Source organism: Cetorhinus maximus, chromosome 23 (genome assembly GCF_964194155.1).
Source record: "Cetorhinus maximus chromosome 23, sCetMax3.hap1.1, whole genome shotgun sequence".
In the NCBI taxonomy this organism is placed as follows: domain Eukaryota; kingdom Metazoa; phylum Chordata; class Chondrichthyes; order Lamniformes; family Cetorhinidae; genus Cetorhinus; species Cetorhinus maximus.
In genome coordinates, this window is record NC_135901.1 from 26,553,743 (window position 1) to 26,575,991 (window position 22,249).

Genomic DNA, 22,249 nt, shown 5'->3' on the forward strand with positions numbered 1-22,249 from the left:
TTGTTTTTAAACCAGGTTTTGTCTCATTAATAAACTTTTAACAGTAAATATATTTGATTTTGCTGGACTTTTCATGATTAGATTTATGCGCTTTAGGGAAAGTGGTTGAGAGAAGGTTGGCAGGCTCTTCAACAGAAAGTGAATCCCTCTAAGGAGCCAGAGCGGGAGATGAGATTTTATTTTTGACACAGTGATGTTAGAAAATGGGGTTAAAGGAGTTAATTAACCCCTTATCTCCTTTCCCAAACTCTGAAATGATTCACATTGATAACCCTTATTGGTGACAATGGTTAGATTTTATTCAGTATAAATAAGACCTGACACATGCTCATGTCTGAGCAGTGGTATCAAAGTGCAGCAGCGTTACCATTACACTCTGGGTAGAAGCACCATCTCCACGTAAATGCTCCCTGCTCTGCCCCAGATGCCATGGCACCAGTCAATGCAACATGTAAAACCTCTACAAATCTCTGTGCTCGGGGAATCCCTTCTTATACTTATATGCATTGCAAAGTCTATGGAGACTGATTTTACCCAATCATTGCTGAGCTAACATTTAAATTGACCAATTACAAAACTTGTCATTGAACCATCTGTACCTGCCCAAACCACATCAAACTCTCAAACAATTGGCTTCCCACGCTCCATCCCCGGTACAGGGAGTCAGCATTCCCAGGCCAAGCAGTGAAAACATGGTGGCCTTGACACCCAGGTGTTGTCTAGGATTCAAGGCACTCTTGTTTTCTCTGTCCTCTGGGAGCTGTTTATCTCCCTGTTCCCACTTGGCAAGCTGTCTGTTCTCAGATGTGTTCGATTTCTGCTGAGGTTTGACCCCTTTTACACCTTTCGGATCAATAAAACATTTGGTTGATGAAGACCCAAACCACAATATCCCATCCTGTCACCTGTCAGCCATCCTCACCCGGAGAGTAATCACACCAGGGATAAATTGAGGAGAGGTGTAACAATCAAATTAAAAATAAATGCACAGCCAGTCATAGAATTTAATTGAATGTTTGCTAATTAGCAAGAAAACCCCAAGTAGGGATCCCTTAGGATTCCTACAGTCCTCACCTTGAGAGTGAAGATGCAGAAAATTTGGATTTATTTTAAAGTGCCAGCCAGGACCAGCAGCTAGGGTGCCAAAGCATGCACAGACAATCACAGCCTTACATGAAAGCTAAAAAACTTGTACAAAGGGCTCAGCTGTAAATTTCAAATTAGGAAATGGGAGACACACACGGGTGGGGACACGGGATGACTCGATCAAGAAATGGGGAAGGCCATTTAACATTGTCTGATAGCCTCGAACCACATCCAGTCAGCCCCCATAAACCTTTTGTATAGAACAAACATACATTCCCTGGCGGCATTCCGTAGGGATCGTTCCCTCCGTGACACCCTGGTCCACTCCTCCATCACCCCCATACTCCTCAAACCCCTCCCACAGCACCTTCCCATGCAACCGCAGAAGATGCAACACCTGCCCCTTCACTTCCCCTCTCCTCACCATCCAAGGGCCCAAACACTCTTTTCAAGTGAAGCAGCATTTCACTTGCACTTCCCTCAACTTAGTCTACTGCATTCGTTGCTCCCAATGCGGTTTCCTCTACATTGGAGAGACCAAACGCAGACTGGGTGACCGCTTTGCAGAACACCTTCAGTCTGTCTGCAAGCATTACCCAGGCCTCCCTGTCGCTTGCCATTTCAACACACCACCCTGCTCTCATGCCCACATGTCCGTCCTTGGCTTGCTGCATTGTTCCAGTGAAGCTCAGCGCAAACTGGAGGAACAGCACCTCATCTTCCGACTAGGCACTTTACAGCCTTCCGGACTGAATATTGAGTTCAACAATTTTAGGTCATGAACTCTCTCCTCCATCCCCACCCCCTTTCCATTTTTTCCCCCTCCTTTTTGTTTTTTTCAATAATTTATATAGATTTTTCTTTTCCCACCTATTTCCATTATTTTTAAATGTATTTCCATCCATTGTTTTATCTCTACCTTTTTAGATTCCTTCACCCCACCCCACCCCCACTAGGGCTATCTGTACCTTGCTCGTCCTGCTTTCTACCCTTATTGTCACCATTAGCACATATCTTAGCTAATGTCACCACCATCAACACCTCTTTGTCCTTTTGTCTATGACATCTTTTGGTTATCTCCACCTAACACTGGCCCTCTACCTAGCTCTTCTTGTCCCTAACCCCCCACCCCAACCCCCTACCCCCCACCCCCCTTTAACCAGCTTATATTTCACCCCTTTTCTATTTTTACTTAGTTCTGTTGAAGGGTCATGAGGACTCAAAATGTCAACTGTGCTCCTTTCCACCGATGCCAGACCTGCTGAGTTTTTCCAGGTATTTTTGTTTTTGTTTTGGATTTCCAGCATCTGCAATTCTTTGCTTTTATAAACATACATTCTTTGCTGTCTCCAAAAGGACAATACACAGTCTTTGCACTGCAATTACTGTACAAGAACACAATTATCAGCCCACCGAGGGGTCATTGTGCTGTGGCCTTTGTCTAACTAATACCATTAAGTTGTAACTGATAGTAAAAAATATATAAACTCTGCTCATTTGAACCTCGGTGGAGAAGTGCCTGGATTGCCCAGCCTTTGCTCCCCGCATGCATAATAAAGGAACCACTTGAACATTGCATCTGGACCCCGAGTGTTGAAATTTTGTACCAGAGTATTCCTTGGATCTTTCAAGAGGGAGAGGTACTCTCTCTCCAACACCTCACTCAATTTCACTCCGTTATTTTCCAGTTCTGTTCCAGCCCCGACTGGGGTAATGTCTGCTCAATCATTTCTCCTGAGTTCTAAGTTTCGAGTACATAAGGACATATGCTTCAATCACTAGATCAAGCATGGGTGTAAAAGGTTCTCCAGCTCTCTCTTTACCCTATCCGACCTGTGAACATTTCTTACTCAGTATTATTTCTCCCAAGCCCTTACTTGTCCCAATCCAAATTTTTGTTCATTATGCTTTAATTTTAGTCTCTTTTTGGACATGACCAGTGTGTTTAATTCTATTCTGACTGATTAAAGTCAGTTTCTTTATGGAGTATGTGTCAATGCTTTGAAAATGTCAAAAGGTTGCCTCATTCCCCTGGCCACATTAACCACTCATGTCATGCTGTTTTGTGAAGTGGCTACACATGTTCAGGACCAGGTCTTCAATGCCTTTCACCGTGAATTTACACATGTTATTTTCTTCACATGTAACAAATCACATCTGCACACTTATGCCGGTATCCCAATGTCATGCCACACATTCTTAACTTTCAGGTGCACTTACCAAAAGAACCAGCGGGCGTCTGCCTTTGCTCATCTCCCCCTGTTATGGTCTTGATATTTTCAGGTAGTGGCCAGGCTATCAAATGTTATTCAAATCAAAACAAAGTTCATAGGCAAGGATGCAACTATCCCTAAGAGAAAGCACTCAACTTACTCATCTCAGCTACACATGCCAGATTTAACTAAAAGTTCATGGTGTAGGGGGTTGCTTATCGGCATGGATAGAAGATTGACTAGCTAACAGGAAACGGAGGGTAGCCATAAATGGGTCTTTTTTTCTGCTTGGTGGGATGTGACGAGTGGTTTACTACAGGGATCAGTACTGGGACCTCAGCTTTTTACAATTTGGGGAGGTGGTGGTGCAGTGGTATTGTCACTGGACTTGTGTTCCAGAAACCCAGGGTAATGGTCTGAGGACCCAGGTTCAAATCCCACCAGGGCAGATTAAAAAATCTGGAATTAAAAGTCTGACAATAACCACAAAACCATTGCCAGTTATTGTAAATACCCATCTGGTTCACTAATGTCCTTTAGGGAAAGAAATCTTCTCTCCTTACCTGGTCTGACCTATATGTGACTCCAGACCCACAGCAATGTGGTTGATTCTTAAATGCCCTGTGAACAAGGGCAATTAGAGATGGGCAATAAATGCTGGCTGAGCCGGTGATGTCCACATCGCATGAATGAATGAAAAAAATGACTTGGATGAAGGGACAGATGCTAAATTTGCTGATGACACAAAGTTAGATAGGAAAGTAAGCTGTGAAGAGATAAGGAGGCTACAAAGTGATATGGATAGGTTAAGTGAGTGGGCAAAAGATCTGGCAAATGGTGTATAATGTGGCCAAGTGTGAAATTGTCCATTTTGGCAGGAAGAATTTTTAAAAAAGCATACTATCTAAATGGTAAGAGATTGCAGGGCTCTGAGATTCAGAAGGATCTGGGTGTCCTAGTGCATGAATCACAAAAGGTTATTATGCAGATACAACAATTAATTAGGAAAGCTAATAGAATGTTATCATTTATTGTGAGGCAAATTGATTACAAAAGTAGGGAGGTTAAACTTCAGTTGTACAGGGCACTAGGCCACATCTGGAGTATTGTGTACAGTACTGGCCTTGTTTAAGGAAGGATATAAATGCTTTAAAAACAGTTCAGAGAAGGTTTACTAGATTAATACCAGGGATGGGCGGGCTATCTTATGAGGAAAGGTTGGACAGGCTGGGCTTGTATTCACTGGAGCTTAGAAGAGTAAGAGGAGACTTGATCAAAACCTTTCAGATCCTGAGGGGTCTTTGACAGAGTGAATGTGGAGAAGATGTTTCCTCTTGTGGGAGAGTCTAGAACTAGGAGTCATGGTTTAAAAATAAGGGGGTGGCTCACTTAAGACAAAGATGAGGAGAAATTTTTTCTTTTAGAGGGTGGTGAGTCTTTGGAACTCTCTTCCTCAAAAGGCGGTGGAAGCAGAGTCTTTGGATATTTTTAAGGCAGAACTAGATAGATTCTTGATTAAGGGTTAGGGTTAGGGTTATCAGGGGTAGGCAGGAATGTGGGGTTGAGGTTACAATCAGATCAGCCATGATCTTATTGAATGGCGGAGCAGGCTTGAAGGGCTGAGTGGCCTACTCATGCTCCATGCTCCGATGGTCATATGTACTAGAACGTAGGTGGAGACCAAATTGATATATTCCATTGAACCACACCCAAGGTGCATTATTCCAATTCATTTACTGCCCAATACAATATTTTCATAATATCTTCAAATCAGAAATCAAACATTCCCATCTGATTTCAAGCCTTAACATGTTCGTTTGTTCTTTTCGATGTCAGGCTGGGGTTGTTCACCTTGGGGAAAAGGGGGTTGAAGGAATATTTTGTAGAGGTATACAAGATTATGACGGGTTTAGATAAGGTGGACAAAGTAAGGATATTCACATTAACTGATGGGACAAGGACTCAAGGTCACGGGGACTCAAGGTCACAGATTTCAGGTTTCAGGCAAGATTGGTTCAGTCCAAAATGTGATTAACAACAGCAATAACAGCAGAATCCAACTCCTGTAATCACTCATGAACACGCTGGTGTCTCAGCAGGTGGCTTGACTGAGTGAATCCCTTCCCGCACACAGAGCAGGTAAATGGCCTCTCCCCATTGTGAACTCGCTGGTGTCGCTGCAGACTGCATGACTCAGTGAATCCCTTTCGATACATGAAGCAGGGGAACAGCCTCTCCCCAGTGTGAAATTACTGGTATCTCAGCAGGTGAGAGGGAGAAGTGAATCCCTTCCCACACTCAGAGCAGGTGGACGGCCTCTTCCCAGTGTGAGCTCTCTGGTGTCTCTGCAGACTGCATGACTGATTGAATCCCTGAATACATGAAGCAAGTGAACAGCTTCTCCCCAGTGTGAACTTGCTGGTGTGTCAGCAGGTTGATTGACTGAGTGAATCCCTTTCCACACACGGAGCAGGTGAACAGCCTCTCCCTGGCGTGAACATGTCAATGTGTTTGTAGCTCAGATGGGGACCGGTATCCCTTCCCACAGTCCTCACATACCCATGGTCTCTCCATGGTGCAGCAGTCCTTTTATCTCTCCAGGTTCGGCAATCGACTGAACCCTCTCCCATGCACAAAACACGTGTAGTATTTCCCCCCGTTGAGAATGCTGCATTTATTTTTTTCAGTCTGTGTAACTGGTTAAAGTTCTTTCCACAGTCAGTGCACTGGAACACTCTCACTCGGGTGTGTGTGTGTCTCGGTGCTTTTTCAGTCACACTGATGTTTAAAATCTTTTGAAGCTGACAGAACAGACAAACGTTTCTCCTTCTAGATTCAAAGGCCGATGATATTCGACTCCCATGAATCAAGTGACTCTGTCAGGTCTTGATGTGATGTTGCTTTGATATTTCCGTCTGCAAATCCTTCACCTTCTGATATCCTGTCAAAGGAGTTTATAAAAGTCATCACTGTCATTCCAGGATAGAAAATCTGAACTGACGATTCTAGTTGCTATGGATCATTCTTTCCTCTCTCGTTCCCCTGAAGTTGTAAATCTCTGATCCACACACTCCCTCTCTGTTCTCTGAATATACACCCTCCAAATTCTCCTAAAGGTGCTCATTCATGCTGATTAACAACTCCATTTACAACGCTTCACTCTCTCTCTTTATACATTGAGCATATAAATTTATGAATAAAAATTCATGTAATACACAGTACAGTGTTACGTGATACATGGGGGAGGAAGAAGGTACTCCCTCCAATCCAGCAACTACCACAGAGGCCAGTTGAAGAGGAGAAGTTACAATCCCCAATCACACAGCGACCACAGAAACTCAGGCTTCCTTTAACCGGTTTTATTCAAGCATATGCAAGGGAGCCGCAATCATTCCTAAGAAGGAAGACCCAACTCCCAGACTGATTACATTTCATTACTTTTGTACTTTTTCTTATTAGAATACATCGAATTGGTAACCGACACACCGGTCCCATACTAACTCTATCCTATTGAGTACATAAACATGTGATTTTGCTAACCAATTATTCTAAAGGATGTATACATAATTATATTATTCAATCAAAATTAAAACACGTACGCAAAGACCTTGGTTCTCACAGCTCAAGACTGTTTGTGTTTCATCAAAGCCCCCTCTTTGTCTAAGATAAAAGCAAAAAACTGAGGATGCTGGAAATCCAAAACAAAAACAAAAATAACTGGAAAAACTCAGCAGGTCTGACAGCATCTGCGGAGAGCAACACAGTTAATGTTTTGAGTCTGAATGACTCTTCATCAGAACTAAGGAAAAATAGAAAAGAGGTGAAATATAAGCTGGTTTAAGGGGGGGAGTGGGACAGGTAGAGCTAGATAGAGGGCCGGTGATAGGTGGAGATAACCAAAAGATGTCATAGACAAAAGGACAAAGAGGTATTGATGGTGATGACATTAGCTAAGAAATGTGCTAATGGTGACATTAAGGGTAGAAAGCAGGACGAGCAAGGTACAGATAGCCCTAGTGGGGGTGGGGTGGGGGGAAGGGATTGAAATAGGCTAAGAGGTAGAGATAAAACAATGGATGGAAACACATTTAAAAATAATGGAAATAGGTGGGAAAAGAAAAATATATATAAATTATTGGAAAAGGGGGGATAGGAAAGGGGGTGGGGATGGAGGAGGAAGTTCATGATCTAAAGTTGTTGAACTCAATATTCAGTTCAGAAGGCTGTAAAGTGCCTAGTTGGAAGATGAGGTGCTGTTCCTCCAATTTGAGCTGAGCTTTACTGGAACATTGCAGCAGGCCAAGGACGGACATGTGGGCATGAGAGCAGGGTAATGTGTTGAAATGGCAAGTGACAGGGAGGTCTGAATCATGTTTGCGGACAGACCAAAGGTGTTTCGCAAAGCGGTCACCCAGTCTGAGTTTGGTCTCTCCAATGTAGAGGAAACCACATCGGGAGCAGCAAATGCAGTAGACTCTTTGTCTATTGTATGTCCTCCCATATCTAAGCTCAAACCATCTGCCCCTTCCCTAGCTGAGAGGAGTACACTTAATCTAACTTTATGCCATGTTTTATCTCTAGTCTAGCTCTCAAGGCTTCACCGCATCATTGCACCACTTGAATTGTCCTGCCTAACAGACGCTGTCCTCCCTGTTACTGGACATTAGCTCATTTCTTGACATTGTGTAAATCACACAAAAACTCAAAGCCTCTTGGTGTGCAATGTCCATCTGCTTATCCTCAATTGTCAATAGGTTTAGCATCAATGGCTGCCTGGAGCTTTTAAGTATGTTCAGCAAATTCTTACTGTGTTCTCCTTTTTTTAATATATATATTTAATTTCCCCACAACAGGGGATGTAACAAAGAACTTTATTTAGGCAGAATGTGATCATGTCCTGGAACTCTCTGCCTGTGAGGATGGTTGAAGCAGAAACGATCAATGAATTTAAAATGAAATTGGATGGGCACTTGAAGGAAACAAACTTCCATGGCTATGGGGATTTCGAAGGAGAATGGGACTGACTGGGTTACTCCACAGAGTCAGCATGGGCTCAGGTTGCCAAATAGACTCCTTCTGTGTCTTAACGCTTCTTTGTTTGGAAATATATACTGTACAATATTAGTAAGCTAGAAATTAAATAAATGTACTTAATTAGAAAACCGTAAATAACATGCAAATTTCACACAAACATACCTAAGCCCTATATTTACTGTCCCCTTACATGCCAGCCACATTAAATGCCAACCAACCCTTTAATTATGAACATTAGGAAAGAGGCCATCCTTTTCACCAGACAAATAAATGTGACAAAACAAAAACAGAATTACCTGGAAAAACTCAGCAAGTCTGGCAGCATCGGCGGAGAAGAAATCAGTCAACGTTTCGAGCCCTCATGGCCCTTCGGCAGAACTGCAGCATAGTTTCAACAAGGGAGAAATATAAATTGGTTTAAGGTGGGTGGGGTGGGGGGGAAGAGGCACATTGAGGGTGTGGTGTGAACAGATAATAATCAAAAGATGTCACAGACAAAAGGGTCAAAGAGGTGTTGAAGGTGGTGGTCTTTGTCTGAGAAAAGTGCTAATTAAGAATGGAAAACAGGATATTCAAAGTACAGCTCTAGTGGGGGTGGGGTGGAAAGACTAAAGGTTTTAGTTTTAGATTTAAAAATAATGGAAATAGGTGGGGAAAGAAGAATCTATATAAATTATTGAAAAAAAAGCGGGTGGGGGGGGGAAAAGAAACGGGGTGGGGATGGGGGAGTTTAAGATCTAAAGTTGTTGAATTCAATATTCAGCCCAGAGGGCTGTAAAGTGCCTAGTCGGAAGATGAGGTGCTGTTCCTCCAGTTTGCGTTGGGCTTCACAGTGAAGCCCAACGCAAACTGGAGGAACAGCACCTCATCTTCCGACTAGGCACTTTACAGCCCTCTGGGCTGAATATTGAATTCAACAACTTTAGATCTTAAACTCCCCCTCCCCCCATCCCCACCCCGTTTCTTTTCCCCCCCCCACCCGCTTTTTTTTCAATAATTTATATAGATTCTTCTTTCCCCACCTATTTCCATTATTTTTAAATCTAAAACTAAAACCTTTAGTCTTTCCACCCCACCCCCACTAGAGCTGTACTTTGAATATCCTGTTTTCCATTCTTAATTAGCACTTTTCTCAGACAAAGACCACCACCTTCAACACCTCTTTGACCCTTTTGTCTGTGACATCTTTTGATTATTATCTGCTCAAACCACACCCTCAATGTGTCTCTTCCCCCCCACCCCACCCACCTTAAACCAATTTATATTTCTCCCTTGTTGAAACTATGCTGCAGTTCTGCCGAAGGACCATGAGGGCTCGAAACGTTGACTGATTTCTTCTCCGCCGATGCTGCCAGACTTGCTGAGCTTTTCCAGGTAATTCTGTTTTTGTTTTGTTTTGGATTTCCAGCATCCGCAGTAGCTTTTAGCTTTTTGTTTTTATCTTAAATAAATGTGACAAGCTGTTGGAGCAAAGGATGTCAATGTTTTTAAGAAAGAGAGAGAGAGAGAGAGACCTGGGCAACCTTTCCAGAGTCTGTACCCTCCCTGGATTCACTCCCTTTCCCTTCAGTTTCTGCAAGTCAACAATTTACCCTCAGGATTAGAAAAGAAATGGAAAGGGGGGAAGCATTGATTTCCTCACAGATGTTGCCCAGAGGAGGAAGTTTGAGTCTGAAGTTCATTGACCAAATTCCGCATTGTGACGTCCAGAATGGAACCCTGCCTGAATCAGCCAATAGGAATCACTCCGCTCCGCGGTGACGTCCTCGGGTTCCAGGCTGCAGGCCAGGCGCGCGGACACGGGAGCCCCTCCCCCCACTCCACCTCCTCGAGCCAGGGTTTCCAGGCAACCGGCTGACGGCTCCGGCCAGAGCGAGAAGCCCCGCTCGGCGAACTCTCCAACCCCCCCTCCCTCTCACTCTCTCGGGCGGGTGGCTGCTCCAAAAAATAGATCGAGAGCGACCGCTGGCGGCAGCCGCCACTGCGCCTGCTCCTGGGGTCAGCTCGGGGGTCAGCAGCGCTTTCTGCGCCTGCGCGCTGGGCTACCAGCTGAGGGAGTTGGGGGGAGGGGAAGAGACTTGACAAAATGTCTTCCCCTCATTTTTTGCAGGACAAGTAGTTTGATTTTAAACAGCCCAGCATTTGTTTTTAGCTTCACACTAAGTCTAAAACTCCCTCTTCTGTTCAGCATCTGTGAGTAAAAGACTTTCTTTCCCTCCCCTGGGAAATACAGAGAGTTGTGGGAATCTGTAACTGGAATTAGTGCCAAATATGCTGAGGGGGGAAATGATTTTGTGGAACCTGTTTTTATTGTATAAATTGTTTAAAGTCAAATTTATCCTGTCTATTCAAATACTGTTTGTCTCTTAATGTATCCTTCATTTATCTTGATTTTAGTTTGATTTTTACAGGAATAGTTGTTAAAAAGTGAAACCTTATCCTTCAGTTTATTTTGTTGGAGTTGTCTGGGAATTTCTTTACTATAAAGTTATTGATTTTCATGGGGATCGCAACAACAGAGATATGTCTAGTGTTGTTATATGCTACATATTTGATATATTATTTATGGGTCTGTTATCAAGTTCATTTATTATTGTTTCTAGGCTTATAAAAAGTACTACAGTATTACAGTTTTGTTATATATTTCCACTCAAACAGCCATCAGGGGACAGAAGAAGTCCATTCGGCAACTCGAGTCCATGCCAACTCTGCACAGCAATCCAGTCAGTCCCTTCCCCTCTCTATATCCCTGTTCCCCGGTAAGTTTGATTCCTTCAAGTGCCACCCAATTTCATTCTGAAATCATTGGTTGGCTCCGCTTCCAGTACTCTTGTAGGCAGCGAGTTCCAGGTCATGACTGCTCGCTGGGATTAGAATAGTTAGGTATTTATTTGACCGGTGCAGACTCGATGGGCGGAAGGGCCTTTTTCTGTGCTGTAGACCTCTATGATTCTCTGTCTAAGTAAAGTTCTTCCTCTCCCACCCCTGTATCTCAAATCAAGTAATAGTTCTATATATTGCATACAATTTTTTGTACATATATATTTATGTCAGCAGCCTGGATGAAGATTTTCAGGTCTCTGTGTCCAGGACAGGAAACAAATGAGCATGGATGTCAATCAGCATGAATTACTCCTTCGGGAGAAAAGGGAGGATATATGTTAGGTACAGCAGAGTAAGAATGGCGCGAGTGACCATAAGACGTAGGAGCAGAAGTAGGCCATTTGGCTCATCGAGTCTGCTCTGCCATTCAATGAGATCATGGCTGATCTAATAATCCTCAACTCCACTTTCCTGCCTTTTCCCCATAACCCTTTATTCCCTAACTGATTAAAAATCTGTCAATCTCTGCTTTGAATATACTTAACGACCCAGCCTCTACAGCCCTCTACGGTAAAGAATTCCACAGACTGACTATCCTCTGAGAGAAGAAATTCCTCCTCATCTCTGTTTTAAATGGGCACCCCCTTACTCTGAGATTATGCCCTCTGATCCTGGACTCTCCTACAAGGGGAAACAACCTTTCAGCATCTACCCTGCCAAGCCTCCTAAGAATCTTATAAGTTTCAATAAGGTCGCCTCTCATTCTTCTAAACTCCAATGAGTACAGACCCAACCTATGCAACCTCTCCTCATTAGAAAACCCTTCCATTCCCGGGATCAACCTAGTGAACCTTCTCTGGACTGCCTCCAATGCCAATATATCTTTCCTGAGATAAGGGGACCAAAATTGTTCACAGTATTCTAGGTGTGTTCTAACTAGTGCCTAGTATAGTTTTAGCAAGACTTCCCTATTATACTCCATTCCCTTTGAAATAAAGGCCAACATTCCAGTTGCCTTCTCTATTATCTGTTGAACTTGTATGTTAGCTTTTTGTAATTCATGCACGAGGACCTCCATTTCCCTCTGTGCTGCAGCCTTCTGCAGTGTTTCTCCATTTAATTAATATTCAGCTCCTCTATTCTTCCTGCCAAAGTGCATAATCTCACATTTTCCCACATTATATTCCATCTGCCATGTTTTTACCCACTCACTTAACCTGTCTATATCCCTCTGTGGGCTCTTTGTGTCATCCTCACCACTTGCCTTCCCACCTATTTTTGTGTCATCGGCAAACTTGGTGACAGTACATTCCTGTCCCTCATCCAAGTCATTAATATGTATTGTAAATAATTGTGGCCCCAGCACTGATCCCTGTGGCACTCCACGAGTTACAGGTTGCCATCCTGAAAATGCCCCCTGTATCCCAACTCTCTGTCTTCTATTAGTTAGCCAGTCCTCTTTCCATGCTAATATACTACCCCAACACCATGGGCTCTTATCTTATTAAGCAGCCTTATGTGTGGTACCTTATTGAATGCCTTTTGGAAATTCAAATATATTACATCTACTGGTTCCCCTTTATCGATCCTGCTTGTTACCTCCTCAAAGAATTCTAATAAATTTGTTAGGCAGTATTTCCCATTCATGAAGCCATGCTCACTCTGCTTGATTAGACTATGCATTTCTAAATGCTCTGCTATTACACCCTTTATAATAGACTCCAACATTTTCCCAATGACTGATGTTAAGCTAACTGACCTATCGTTACCTGTTTTTGTCTCCCTCCCTTTTTGAATAAGGGCGTTACATTGGCGTGTGTGGGATGGAGATTTACAGCTTTTGGGGAATGAGAGAGGAAAGAATGTTCCATAGAAACTAGAATTGTCTGTTCTCAATTTCTACCCTGTACTGACAGTGATGACTTTTATAAACTCCTTTTACAGGATATTAGAAGAGGAGGATTTACAGACACAAGTCTCAGGCAAACATCGTGTCAAGACCTGACAGAGTCACATGACTATTCGGGACCTGAGTATCATCCGCATTTGAAACTAGAAGGAGAAATGTTTATCTGTTCTGTCTCCTTCAAATAGTTTAAAGATCAGTGTGACTGGAAAGCACCAAGACACACACACCCGAGTGAGAGTGTCCCAGTGCACTGACTGTGGAAAGAGCTTTAACTAGTTGCACAGCCTGAAAAAGATTGAAAGATTCACCGTGGGGAGAGTCTGTACATGTGTTCCTTGTGAGGACGACGCTTCAGCTGATTGGTGAACCTGGAGACGCACAAGGACGCTCGCACCATGGAGAAACCATGGAAATGTGAGGACTGTGCAAAGGCCTTCACCTGCCCATCGAAGCTGGAAACTCATCGACGCAGTCACACCGGGGAGAGGCCGTTCACCTGCTCTGAGTGCGGGAAGGGATTCAGTGATTCATCCACCCTGCGGAATCACCAGCGAGTTCACATCAGGGAGAGGCCGTTCTCCTGCTCGGAGTGTGGGAAGGGATTCAGTGATTCGCCTGCGCTGCTGGTGCACCAGCGGCTTCACACTGGGGAGAGACCGTTCACCTGCTCCATGTGTGGCAAGGGGTTCACACGGTCATCCGCCCTGCGGAACCATCAGCGAATTCACACCGGCGAGGGGTTGTTCACCTGCTCTGAATGTGGGAAGGGATTCACTCAGTCCTCCCTCCTGCTGACGCACCAACACGTTCACACCGGGGAGAGGCCGTTCACCTGCTCTGAGTGTGGGAAGGGATTCACTCAGTCATCCAACTTGTTGAGGCACCGCCGCATCCACACTGGGGAGAGACCCTTCACCTGCCCTGTTTGCGGGAAGGGATTCAGACAGTCATCCAGTCTCCTGGGACACCAGGTCACTCACAATAAGAAACCTGTTCAATGCTCTGACTGTGGGAGCTGCTTTAAAAACTCAGCCGACCTGATGACCCACCAGTGCATTCACACTGAGGAGAGACCCTTCAGCTGCTCCCGCTGTGCAAAGAGGTTTAGAACATCGTCCGACCTACTGAGACATCAGCGAGTTCACACGGAGGAGAGACCCTTCAGCTGCTCCCACTGTGCAAAGAGGTTTAGAACGTCGTCCGACCTACTGAGACATCAGCGAGTTCACACGGAGGAGAGACGCTTCAGCTGCTCCCGCTGTGCAAAGAGGTTTAGAACGTCGTCCGACCTACTGAGACATCAGCGAGTTCACACTGGGGAGAGACCGTTCAGCTGCTCTCGATGTGCAAAGAGGTTTCGAATGTCATCCGATGTACTGAGACATCAGCGGATTCACACCGGGGAGAAGCCGTTCACCTGCTCCGTGTGTGGGAAAGGATTCGCTCAGTCATCCCACCTGCAGACACACCAGCGAGTTCACAGCGGAGAGAGGCCATTCGCCTCCTCCGTGTTTGGGAAGAGATTCCCTTGTCCATCCAAGCTGCTGAGACACCATGGCAGTCACACCGACTAGAGACCTTTTAGATGCTCTGACTGTGGATGTTAATTGTATCAATTGAGGTTAAGTATATATCGGTGAAAGGCATTGATTGGATAGTTATAATGATCACATATAAAGAGACACTTCCTGATATACCATGGCATCGGAGGTATATACCTTTAATGTTTCACTCTGTGAATAAATATATACTAAATAAAGATTGACTCCACCCTATGCCTGTCAGGATTATAACATGGTAACACAGAATGCTTGCCTAATGGTGAAGGTTTGAAACTCAAGGAAAATAAGATTTCAGACAGAGACTAACAATCCTAGTGGCCTTTGTGAGAAATGGCTAAAAGCAAGTGGGAAGTGTCAGGGTCTGATAACCCACCGATGTTCTTGGAGTCTGAACCATATGAACAGTGGAAGAATGAAGTGGATATGTGGACAAGGGTTACATCACTACCCCAAGGAGGAAACAAGGTCTGGCCTTGGCATTGTCACTTCCTGACAAAATTAAAATCAGAAGCCAAGTATTTAGTGAGCTGGATGCCCATCAGTTGGATACTGATGATGGTTTGGATCTTCTATTCTGGTTCATTGATGAGGTTTACAAGAAAGACGATCTCTTGGATGCCTATGAAACATGGTCAGACTTTGACAGGTCTCGAATGAGGGTGAAAGCATCATTAACAGATCTGGATATCACAACAAAGGACAGGATTGGAACAGCACTAATAGGTGAATGAACCCCAGGAATGACCAGGGAACAATTAACAGGTGTTTCAGGCCTGACTCAAAACGTCATGATGTGATGAACTGTCCAAGGAGGAAAATCAAGGTCTTTGAAGTGATACATGACACAGAGAATTCTGAGGCTGAAGATGATGATCACTCTGAAGGAACTGTGCTAGTCATAAGGAGCTTTGATCCAGTGATGAGTGTGTTAGTTACAGACTCATTCAACTGTGCTGTGCTAGATAGTTTCTGCACCTCGACAGTGTGTGGATCAGGTTGGTGAAGATGTTACCCAGATAGACACAAGGTTAAGGAGTATGACAGTTCGACTTGTTTAGGTTTGGGCGATGTCACACATTGAAGTCATGAAAGAGAGTGGTGATTCCATACAAAATAGTTGGAGTCAGCCACTTTATCAGGACTGGTGTAACCTCTGGTGAGATATCCTTACTGTTGAGTAAACCTTCCATGAAAAAGGCACAAATGCAACTGGACATGGAGCAAGATAAGACAACTGTTTTTGGAAAGTCAGTGGATCTGCAGTTTACTCAATCAGGACATTATCGTATGCCCTTAACAATACCTGATGTTTCTAATCAGTGTGTTTGAGAAAGATTAATGGCATCAGGTGATAAGAATCAGAGAGAAAAAAAACAAATGATCTTAAAGCTACACAGACAATTTGGTCACTCTTCTTGTCAAAGATTAAAAATCCAGCTAAAAGATGCAGGGGTGGTTGATGAAGAGTATACGAGGCCCATAGAAGAGATCAGTGCAAAGTGTGAAATGTGTGAAAAGTATCGGAGGACGCCGTCACATCCTATTGTAAACCTTCCCTTGGCACGTGACTTTAATGAGGTCGTTGCCATGGATCTAAAGGTATGGGACAAAGACAGAAATATTTTCATTCTACATTTTATAGACATGGTAACCCGATTTAGTCTTTCTCCAACAATGCATGGCAAGGATGAAAGGGTGATTATAGATCAAGTCATGGGAAATGGATAGGGCCTGGACCATCAGTTAAGTTTCTGACTGATAATGGAGGGGAAATTTGCAAATGACGAGTTTAGAGACGTGTGTGAAAACATGAACATTATGGTCATGAACACCGGAGCTGAAAGTCCTTTCAGCAATGGACTCTGTGGACGGAATCAGGCGATGATCAATGAAATGCTGCACAAAATCTTAGCTGATCAGCCAAACTGCAAGTTGACAACTGCACTGGCATGGATGATTCATGTAAAGAATTCACTTCAGATGGTTGGAGGGTGTCGTCCCGATCGATTGGTCTACGGGAGAAATCCCAAATTACCCTCTGTGCTGGGCGATAGCCCTCCTGTTTTAGAAGGGACTACAATTAGTTCCAATTTTAGTCATCAATTATTGGATTGTTTCACGAAAAGAAGCGCTCGAGCTAAGAAATTATTGGGGATCCTAAAAGAGGGGTGGGTGTCTTATATTGGTAATGCTTTGTACAAAATAAGGAAAATCATATTTTTTCCTCCTTGATTTGTTTTGAAATAATGTTTGTATGTATTGTCATGATCCCGGTCGGGACCGTTAATGATTAAAGAGAAATTCGAACACCCAGTAATAAACTGAAAGAATTGTGCCACAAGATTCCACGTTTTTAAACAAAAACAAACTTTACTGCATATATCAAGCAAAAGAAAATTAAAAACCAGCACTACGAACTTAACACCATAATTTATAAAGACTTAAGCTATAAACCCAGTTCTACTTTTTAGCCACCCCCAAGAGTTCTCTTATATTTAGCGATATATTGAAGGTTCATTCACTTCTGTTCCTGGGATTATCCCAAAAGGTATGCCAAAGCTCTCCAGAATTCACTTTAATTCTCCTCATATTCCAGCTATTTCCCAAGCTCCAAGGTTTTATGGGGTTCTTCCATTGGCTTTTGGCTCAGCAACCTTCGAACTTTCCTTTAAGACCTCAAAACTGTGGACTCCTCAGTCCAAGCGTGGGCTTCACTGCCTTCTTGCTGAGGGATTTAAACATTAGGAACACCCCTGGTTCTTATCGGCCCTCTAGGCTTCCAGTCCCACAGCTGGTTCACGGTTCCTGGTCCCACATTTCCTGCTGACTGACCAAGCTGCCTGCAAACTGCCTTCTGTGAGCAATAAAAAGTCTTGATTCATTGCTTAACTGTGCTCACAATCAACTCTGACCTTGTTAAAAGGTGATGTTTGTTGACTCAATATCAGAGTTGTGTTTACCAGTTTCTCAACCAGGCGTTTCCATCTATCCACATTTGAAAGAATTCCAATCCACAAACTGAAAGTTATTTTCCAAAATGTATGAATTATGAAGCTAGATACCAGCATGATCACGATGGGCCGAATAGCCTCCTTCTGTGATTCTATGAGCCTCGCGTGCATTTATCAGGAGGGATCATCTTCAATGGTAGATGAAAGGGCAAAGGAAGCAGTGCCTCCTGTTCCCTGTCTGTTTAGTGTGACACTTAAATTTCCCCTTAACATTCTCTGAACTGGCAGATGGAATTTAAAACAGAGAAGCGTGAGGTAATGTGATTTGGCGGAAGGGATAGGGAGAGGCAGTGCACACTTAATGGCACAGCTCTAAAGAGTGAGCAGGGACAGAGGGACCTGGGGGTTCATGTGCAGAGATCATTGAAGGTGACAGGACACAGCGAGAGAGGAATTAGCAAAGCAAATGGGATCTTGGGCTTCAGGAATAGAGATATTGAGAAGAAAAATAGGGAAGCTATACTGAACTTTTATAAAGTTCTGGTTGGGCCACAACTAGCATATTGAATCCAGTTCTGGTCACCGCACTTTAGGAAGAGTGTGAGGATCCCTGATAGGGTGGAGAGGAGATTTACCAGAATGGTTCCAGGGATGAGAGATTTTAACCACGAGGTTAGGTTGGAGAAGCTGGGGTTGTTTTCCTTGGAGCAAAGGAGGTTGAGGGGCAATTTGATAGAGGTGTACAAGATTATAATAGATTTAGATAAGGTGGACAAAGAAAAGCTGTTCCCATTAGCTGGTGGTGCAAGAAAGAGGGGCAAAGTTTTCAAGTTTTGGTCAAGAGAAGTAGGGGGATGTGAGGAAGAATATTTTTACACAGCGAATGGTAATGACCTGGAACTCGCTGCCCACGAGGGTGGTGGAAGCAGAGAAAATAAACATTTTTGAGGTGGAATTGGATGGGCACTTGTGGGAAATAAACTTGCAGGGTCGGCGATAGAACGAGGCAGTGGGAATGACTGATTCTGTCCATAAAGAGCTGGCATGAACTCGATGGGCTGAATGGCCCCATTCTCCACCCTCATGACTCGATGATCTAAAGACAGAAATTTCAGCTGCTCCAATCTCTCCAACTCACTGAAGTCCCTGGTCTCTGGTACCTTTCGCATAAATCTCCCGGGCAACTTCTCTCAGAACTTCACTTTCTTCCTTCAATTTGGGGCCTATATATAGGGTTCCATTCTAGAGGGACAGAATTGAAAAGCAGGGAGGATATGTCAACTTGTTTAGACCCATGGGGAGACTACACTGAGAGTACTGTCAACATTTGTGATCTCCATTTAAAAAAAGGAAATAGAGGCACTGGAGAAGGGGCAACAAAGATTCATAATAATAAACCTAGAACTAAACCTAGCATTTTTCAAAAATTTCATTGGATGTGGATGTTGCTGGCTAGGCCAGCATTTATTGCCCATCCCTGATTAGCCTTGTTCAGAGGGCATTTAAAAGCCAACCACATTGCTGTGGGTCTGGAGTCACGTGTAGGCCAGACCAGGTAAGGACAGCAGATTTCCTTCCCTAAAGGACATTAATGAACCAGATGGGTTTTTGCAACAATCAACAATGGTTTCATGGTCATCATTAGACTTTTAATTCCAGATTTTTATTGAATTTAAATTCCACCATCTGGGATTTGAACCCAGCTCCCCAGAAAATTACCTCAGCTCTCTGGATTACTAGTCCAGCAACAATACCACTACGCCATCACCTCCATGCTAACCCTTGGTAGAGCGAGGGGAGGGGAGGGGGGTGGTGGTAGAGGCACTTTTCTCAAGAAAAGAGAAGGCTGAAGGGTGACCTGATGGAAGTCTTTAAGATTATGAAGGGCTTCAATAATCTAGTAGCGATTTCATAAGAAACCTCTTTCCCCAGTGAGTGGTGAGAATGTGGAACTCACTCCCACAGCGAGTGGTTGAGGTGAATAGCATGAATACATTGAAGGGGAAGCTAGATACATACATGAAGGAGAAAGGAATAGAAGGATATGCTGATGGGGGAGATGAAGAGGGGTGGGTGGAGGATCATGTGGAACATAAATACTGATAGACCAATTGAGCCGACTGACCTGGCTCTGTGCTGTAGACTCAACGGAACAGAGACAAATGTATTTATTTTAGATCTACCTGTAGTTGCGGACAGAACACTATTTACTATCCAGAATAAAATAAATGTACTTTATCAGCTTTTGTGGATCATTTCAGTGGAAATGTGCACTCCCAGGCTCAAAGACCATCAGCTCACTGGAAGCAACTTCCTGAGACCGTCCAGTCCAGCAGAAAGAAACCCTCTGACGCTCTCTCTTCAACAATTGTCAGAATGAACATGGTTTAGTCCTGGATGTGATTAACAGCAGCAATAAAAGCAGAATCCAACCCCCTGTAATCACTTATGAACTCGCTGGTGTGCCAGGAGGTTAGAAGACTGAGTGAATCCCTTCCCGCACACAGAACAGGTGAATGGCCTCTCCCCAGTGTGAGTTCGCTTGTGTGTCACTAAGGTGGATGACTGGCTGAATCCCTTCCCACACACAGAGCAGATGAACGGCCTCTCCCCTGTGTGAACTCGCTGGTGTCTGCTCAGGCTGGATGATGTTCTAAACCGCTTTGTGCAGCGAGAGCAGTTGAACGGTCTCTCCTCAGTGTGAATGCGCTGGTGGACCATTAGTTCCTCAGAGTTCTTAAAGGCACCCCCACAGTCAGAGCATTTGAAAGGTCTCTCATTGGTGTGACTGCCATGGTGTCTCAGCAGGCTGGATGATTGGCTGAATCCCTTCTCACAGATGGAGCAGGTGAACGGCTTCTCCCTGGTGTGAAATCGCCGGTGCTTCCGCAAGCTAGATGAATCTCGGAAGCCCTTCCCACACGTGGAGCAGGTGAATGGCTTCTCCCCAGTGTGAATGTGATTGTGTGTCTGCAGACTGGATAACTGAGTGAAGCCCTTCCCACACACAGAGCAAGTGAATGGACACTCCCCAGTGTGGACTCGCCGGTGTCGCAGTAGGCCAGTCAACTGAGTGAATCCCTTCCCACACTCAGAGCAGGTGAATGGTCTCTCCCCAGTGTGAACTCGCTGGTGTTTCAGGAGGGTGGATGAATCACTGAATCCCTTCCCACACTCAGGGCAGGTAAACGGCCTCTCCCCAGTGTGAACTCGCCGGTGTAACAGCAGATGGGATGACTGAGTGAATCCCTTCCCACACTCAGAGCAGGTGAAAGGCCGGTCTCCAGTGTGAACTCGTCGGTGAGTTTCCAGCGCAGATGGGGAACGGAATCCCTTCCCACAGTCCCCACATTTCCATGGTCTCTCCATGGCGCGTGTGTCCTTCTGTCTCGATTATCAACTCAAACTTCGTCCACGTACAGAATAGTTGTTCAGTCTCTGACCGCTGTGAATGGTGCGATGCTTTTACAGGCTGTGTAAGGTTGCTTTCACAGTGAGTCCGCTGGAAACTCTCAAGTGGGCGTGTGTGTGTGTCTCGGTGCTTTTCCAGTCACGCTGATGTTTAAAACCTTTTGAAGCAGACAGAACAGACACACACTTCTCCTTCCAGAATCAGTGGTCAGTGAAATTCAGGACAAAAGCAGAATTACCTGCAAAAACTCAGCAGGTCTGGCAGCATCGGTGGAGAAGAAAAGAGTCGACGTTTCGAGTCCACATGACCCTTCAACAGAACTGAAGTATAGTTAGGAGAGGGGTGAAATATAAGCTGGTTTAAGGTGGGGTGAAATTCAGGTCCCGATGAATCTTGAGTGGCTTTGTCAGTAATTGGTGTGATGTTTGGTTTGAGGTTTCTGTCTGTAGATCCTCCCCTTCTAATATCCTGGGAAAAGGAATTGCAAAAGTCAGCACTGAACAGACAATTCTGGCTTCGATGGAACAATCTTTCATCTCTTGTCCAAACCTCCCAACCTCCAACCCCCATTGGTCAAGCTCCCGCATGAAGTCACTGAGGGACCTGAACCCGCCCCACCTGGGCTCTCGGAGAAACTTTGACCTCGAGACGCGCTGAGCTGTTGGCCAATGGGAACAGCTGGAGGACCGAAGTGGGGGCTCGGGTCCTCCAATCAATCAGCGCTCGGCTTTTCTTCCGTCTCCACCAACTCTCTCCGTACATGCGCAGTCTGGCCGGATTTCCTCACACGCGCCCCACCCTCATCTCTGCACATGCGCAGCGCCCCCACGCCACGCCCCCCGCACATGCGCAGTTGCTCTCTCGTTCTCTCCCGCACCGCACATGCGCAGTTGCGCTCCCTCCCCTCGCTCTCTCCCTCTCGCACCGCACATGCGCAGTTGCTTCCCTCTCTCTCCCGCACTGCACATGCACGGTCCAGGCCAGCGCGCCTGCGCGGAGGATCCAGCGATTTCCCCAGCGCGCGGGTTTGTGGGAACCCGGGCCGCCATTACGCAGCAGGAGGTGAGTCGGACACAAAGGGGCACGTGGGGTTGACTGTGACGCTCCCTCAACGAAGCAGTTGGTTGACTTTAGGCGTAAGGATTTAGACACCTGGGTGACACATTGTGGAAGGCAACAGATGACTGAAACTGATCTATAAAGTCCGCATCTTCAGGGGAGGAGAATTGGGGAAAATTAATTAGGGTGACGATCAATAG

At 44.8% G+C, this 22,249-nt stretch overlaps 3 protein-coding genes and 1 long non-coding RNA gene across 4 annotated transcripts in view; 1 reads left to right on the forward strand and 3 right to left on the reverse strand.

The window, feature by feature from the left end:
* LOC144697459 (uncharacterized) overlaps positions 1 to 10,073 on the reverse strand; it is a 296,931-nt gene extending 286,858 nt beyond the window's left edge. Inside the window, exon 1 of the long non-coding RNA XR_013580372.1 lies at positions 9,857 to 10,073. This is a non-coding gene — a long non-coding RNA (uncharacterized LOC144697459). The remainder of the gene's footprint in view (positions 1 to 9,856) is intronic.
* LOC144697395 (uncharacterized) overlaps positions 1 to 16,347 on the forward strand; it is a 37,785-nt gene extending 21,438 nt beyond the window's left edge. The window contains exons 5-6 of the mRNA XM_078569375.1: positions 7,519 to 7,524; positions 13,538 to 16,347. Coding sequence (XP_078425501.1) covers positions 7,519 to 7,524; positions 13,538 to 14,639 — 1,108 coding nt within the window. The 3' untranslated portion in view covers positions 14,640 to 16,347. The remainder of the gene's footprint in view (positions 1 to 7,518; positions 7,525 to 13,537) is intronic.
* The window catches only part of LOC144697294 (uncharacterized), a 273,796-nt gene that overhangs the window by 171,307 nt on the left and 80,240 nt on the right, over positions 1 to 22,249 (reverse strand). The gene's annotated exons all lie outside the window — the stretch shown is intronic.
* The window catches only part of LOC144697918 (uncharacterized), a 33,190-nt gene continuing 30,649 nt past the window's right edge, over positions 19,709 to 22,249 (reverse strand). Inside the window, exon 4 of the mRNA XM_078569880.1 lies at positions 19,709 to 20,962. Coding sequence (XP_078426006.1) covers positions 20,021 to 20,962 — 942 coding nt within the window. The 3' untranslated portion in view covers positions 19,709 to 20,020. The remainder of the gene's footprint in view (positions 20,963 to 22,249) is intronic.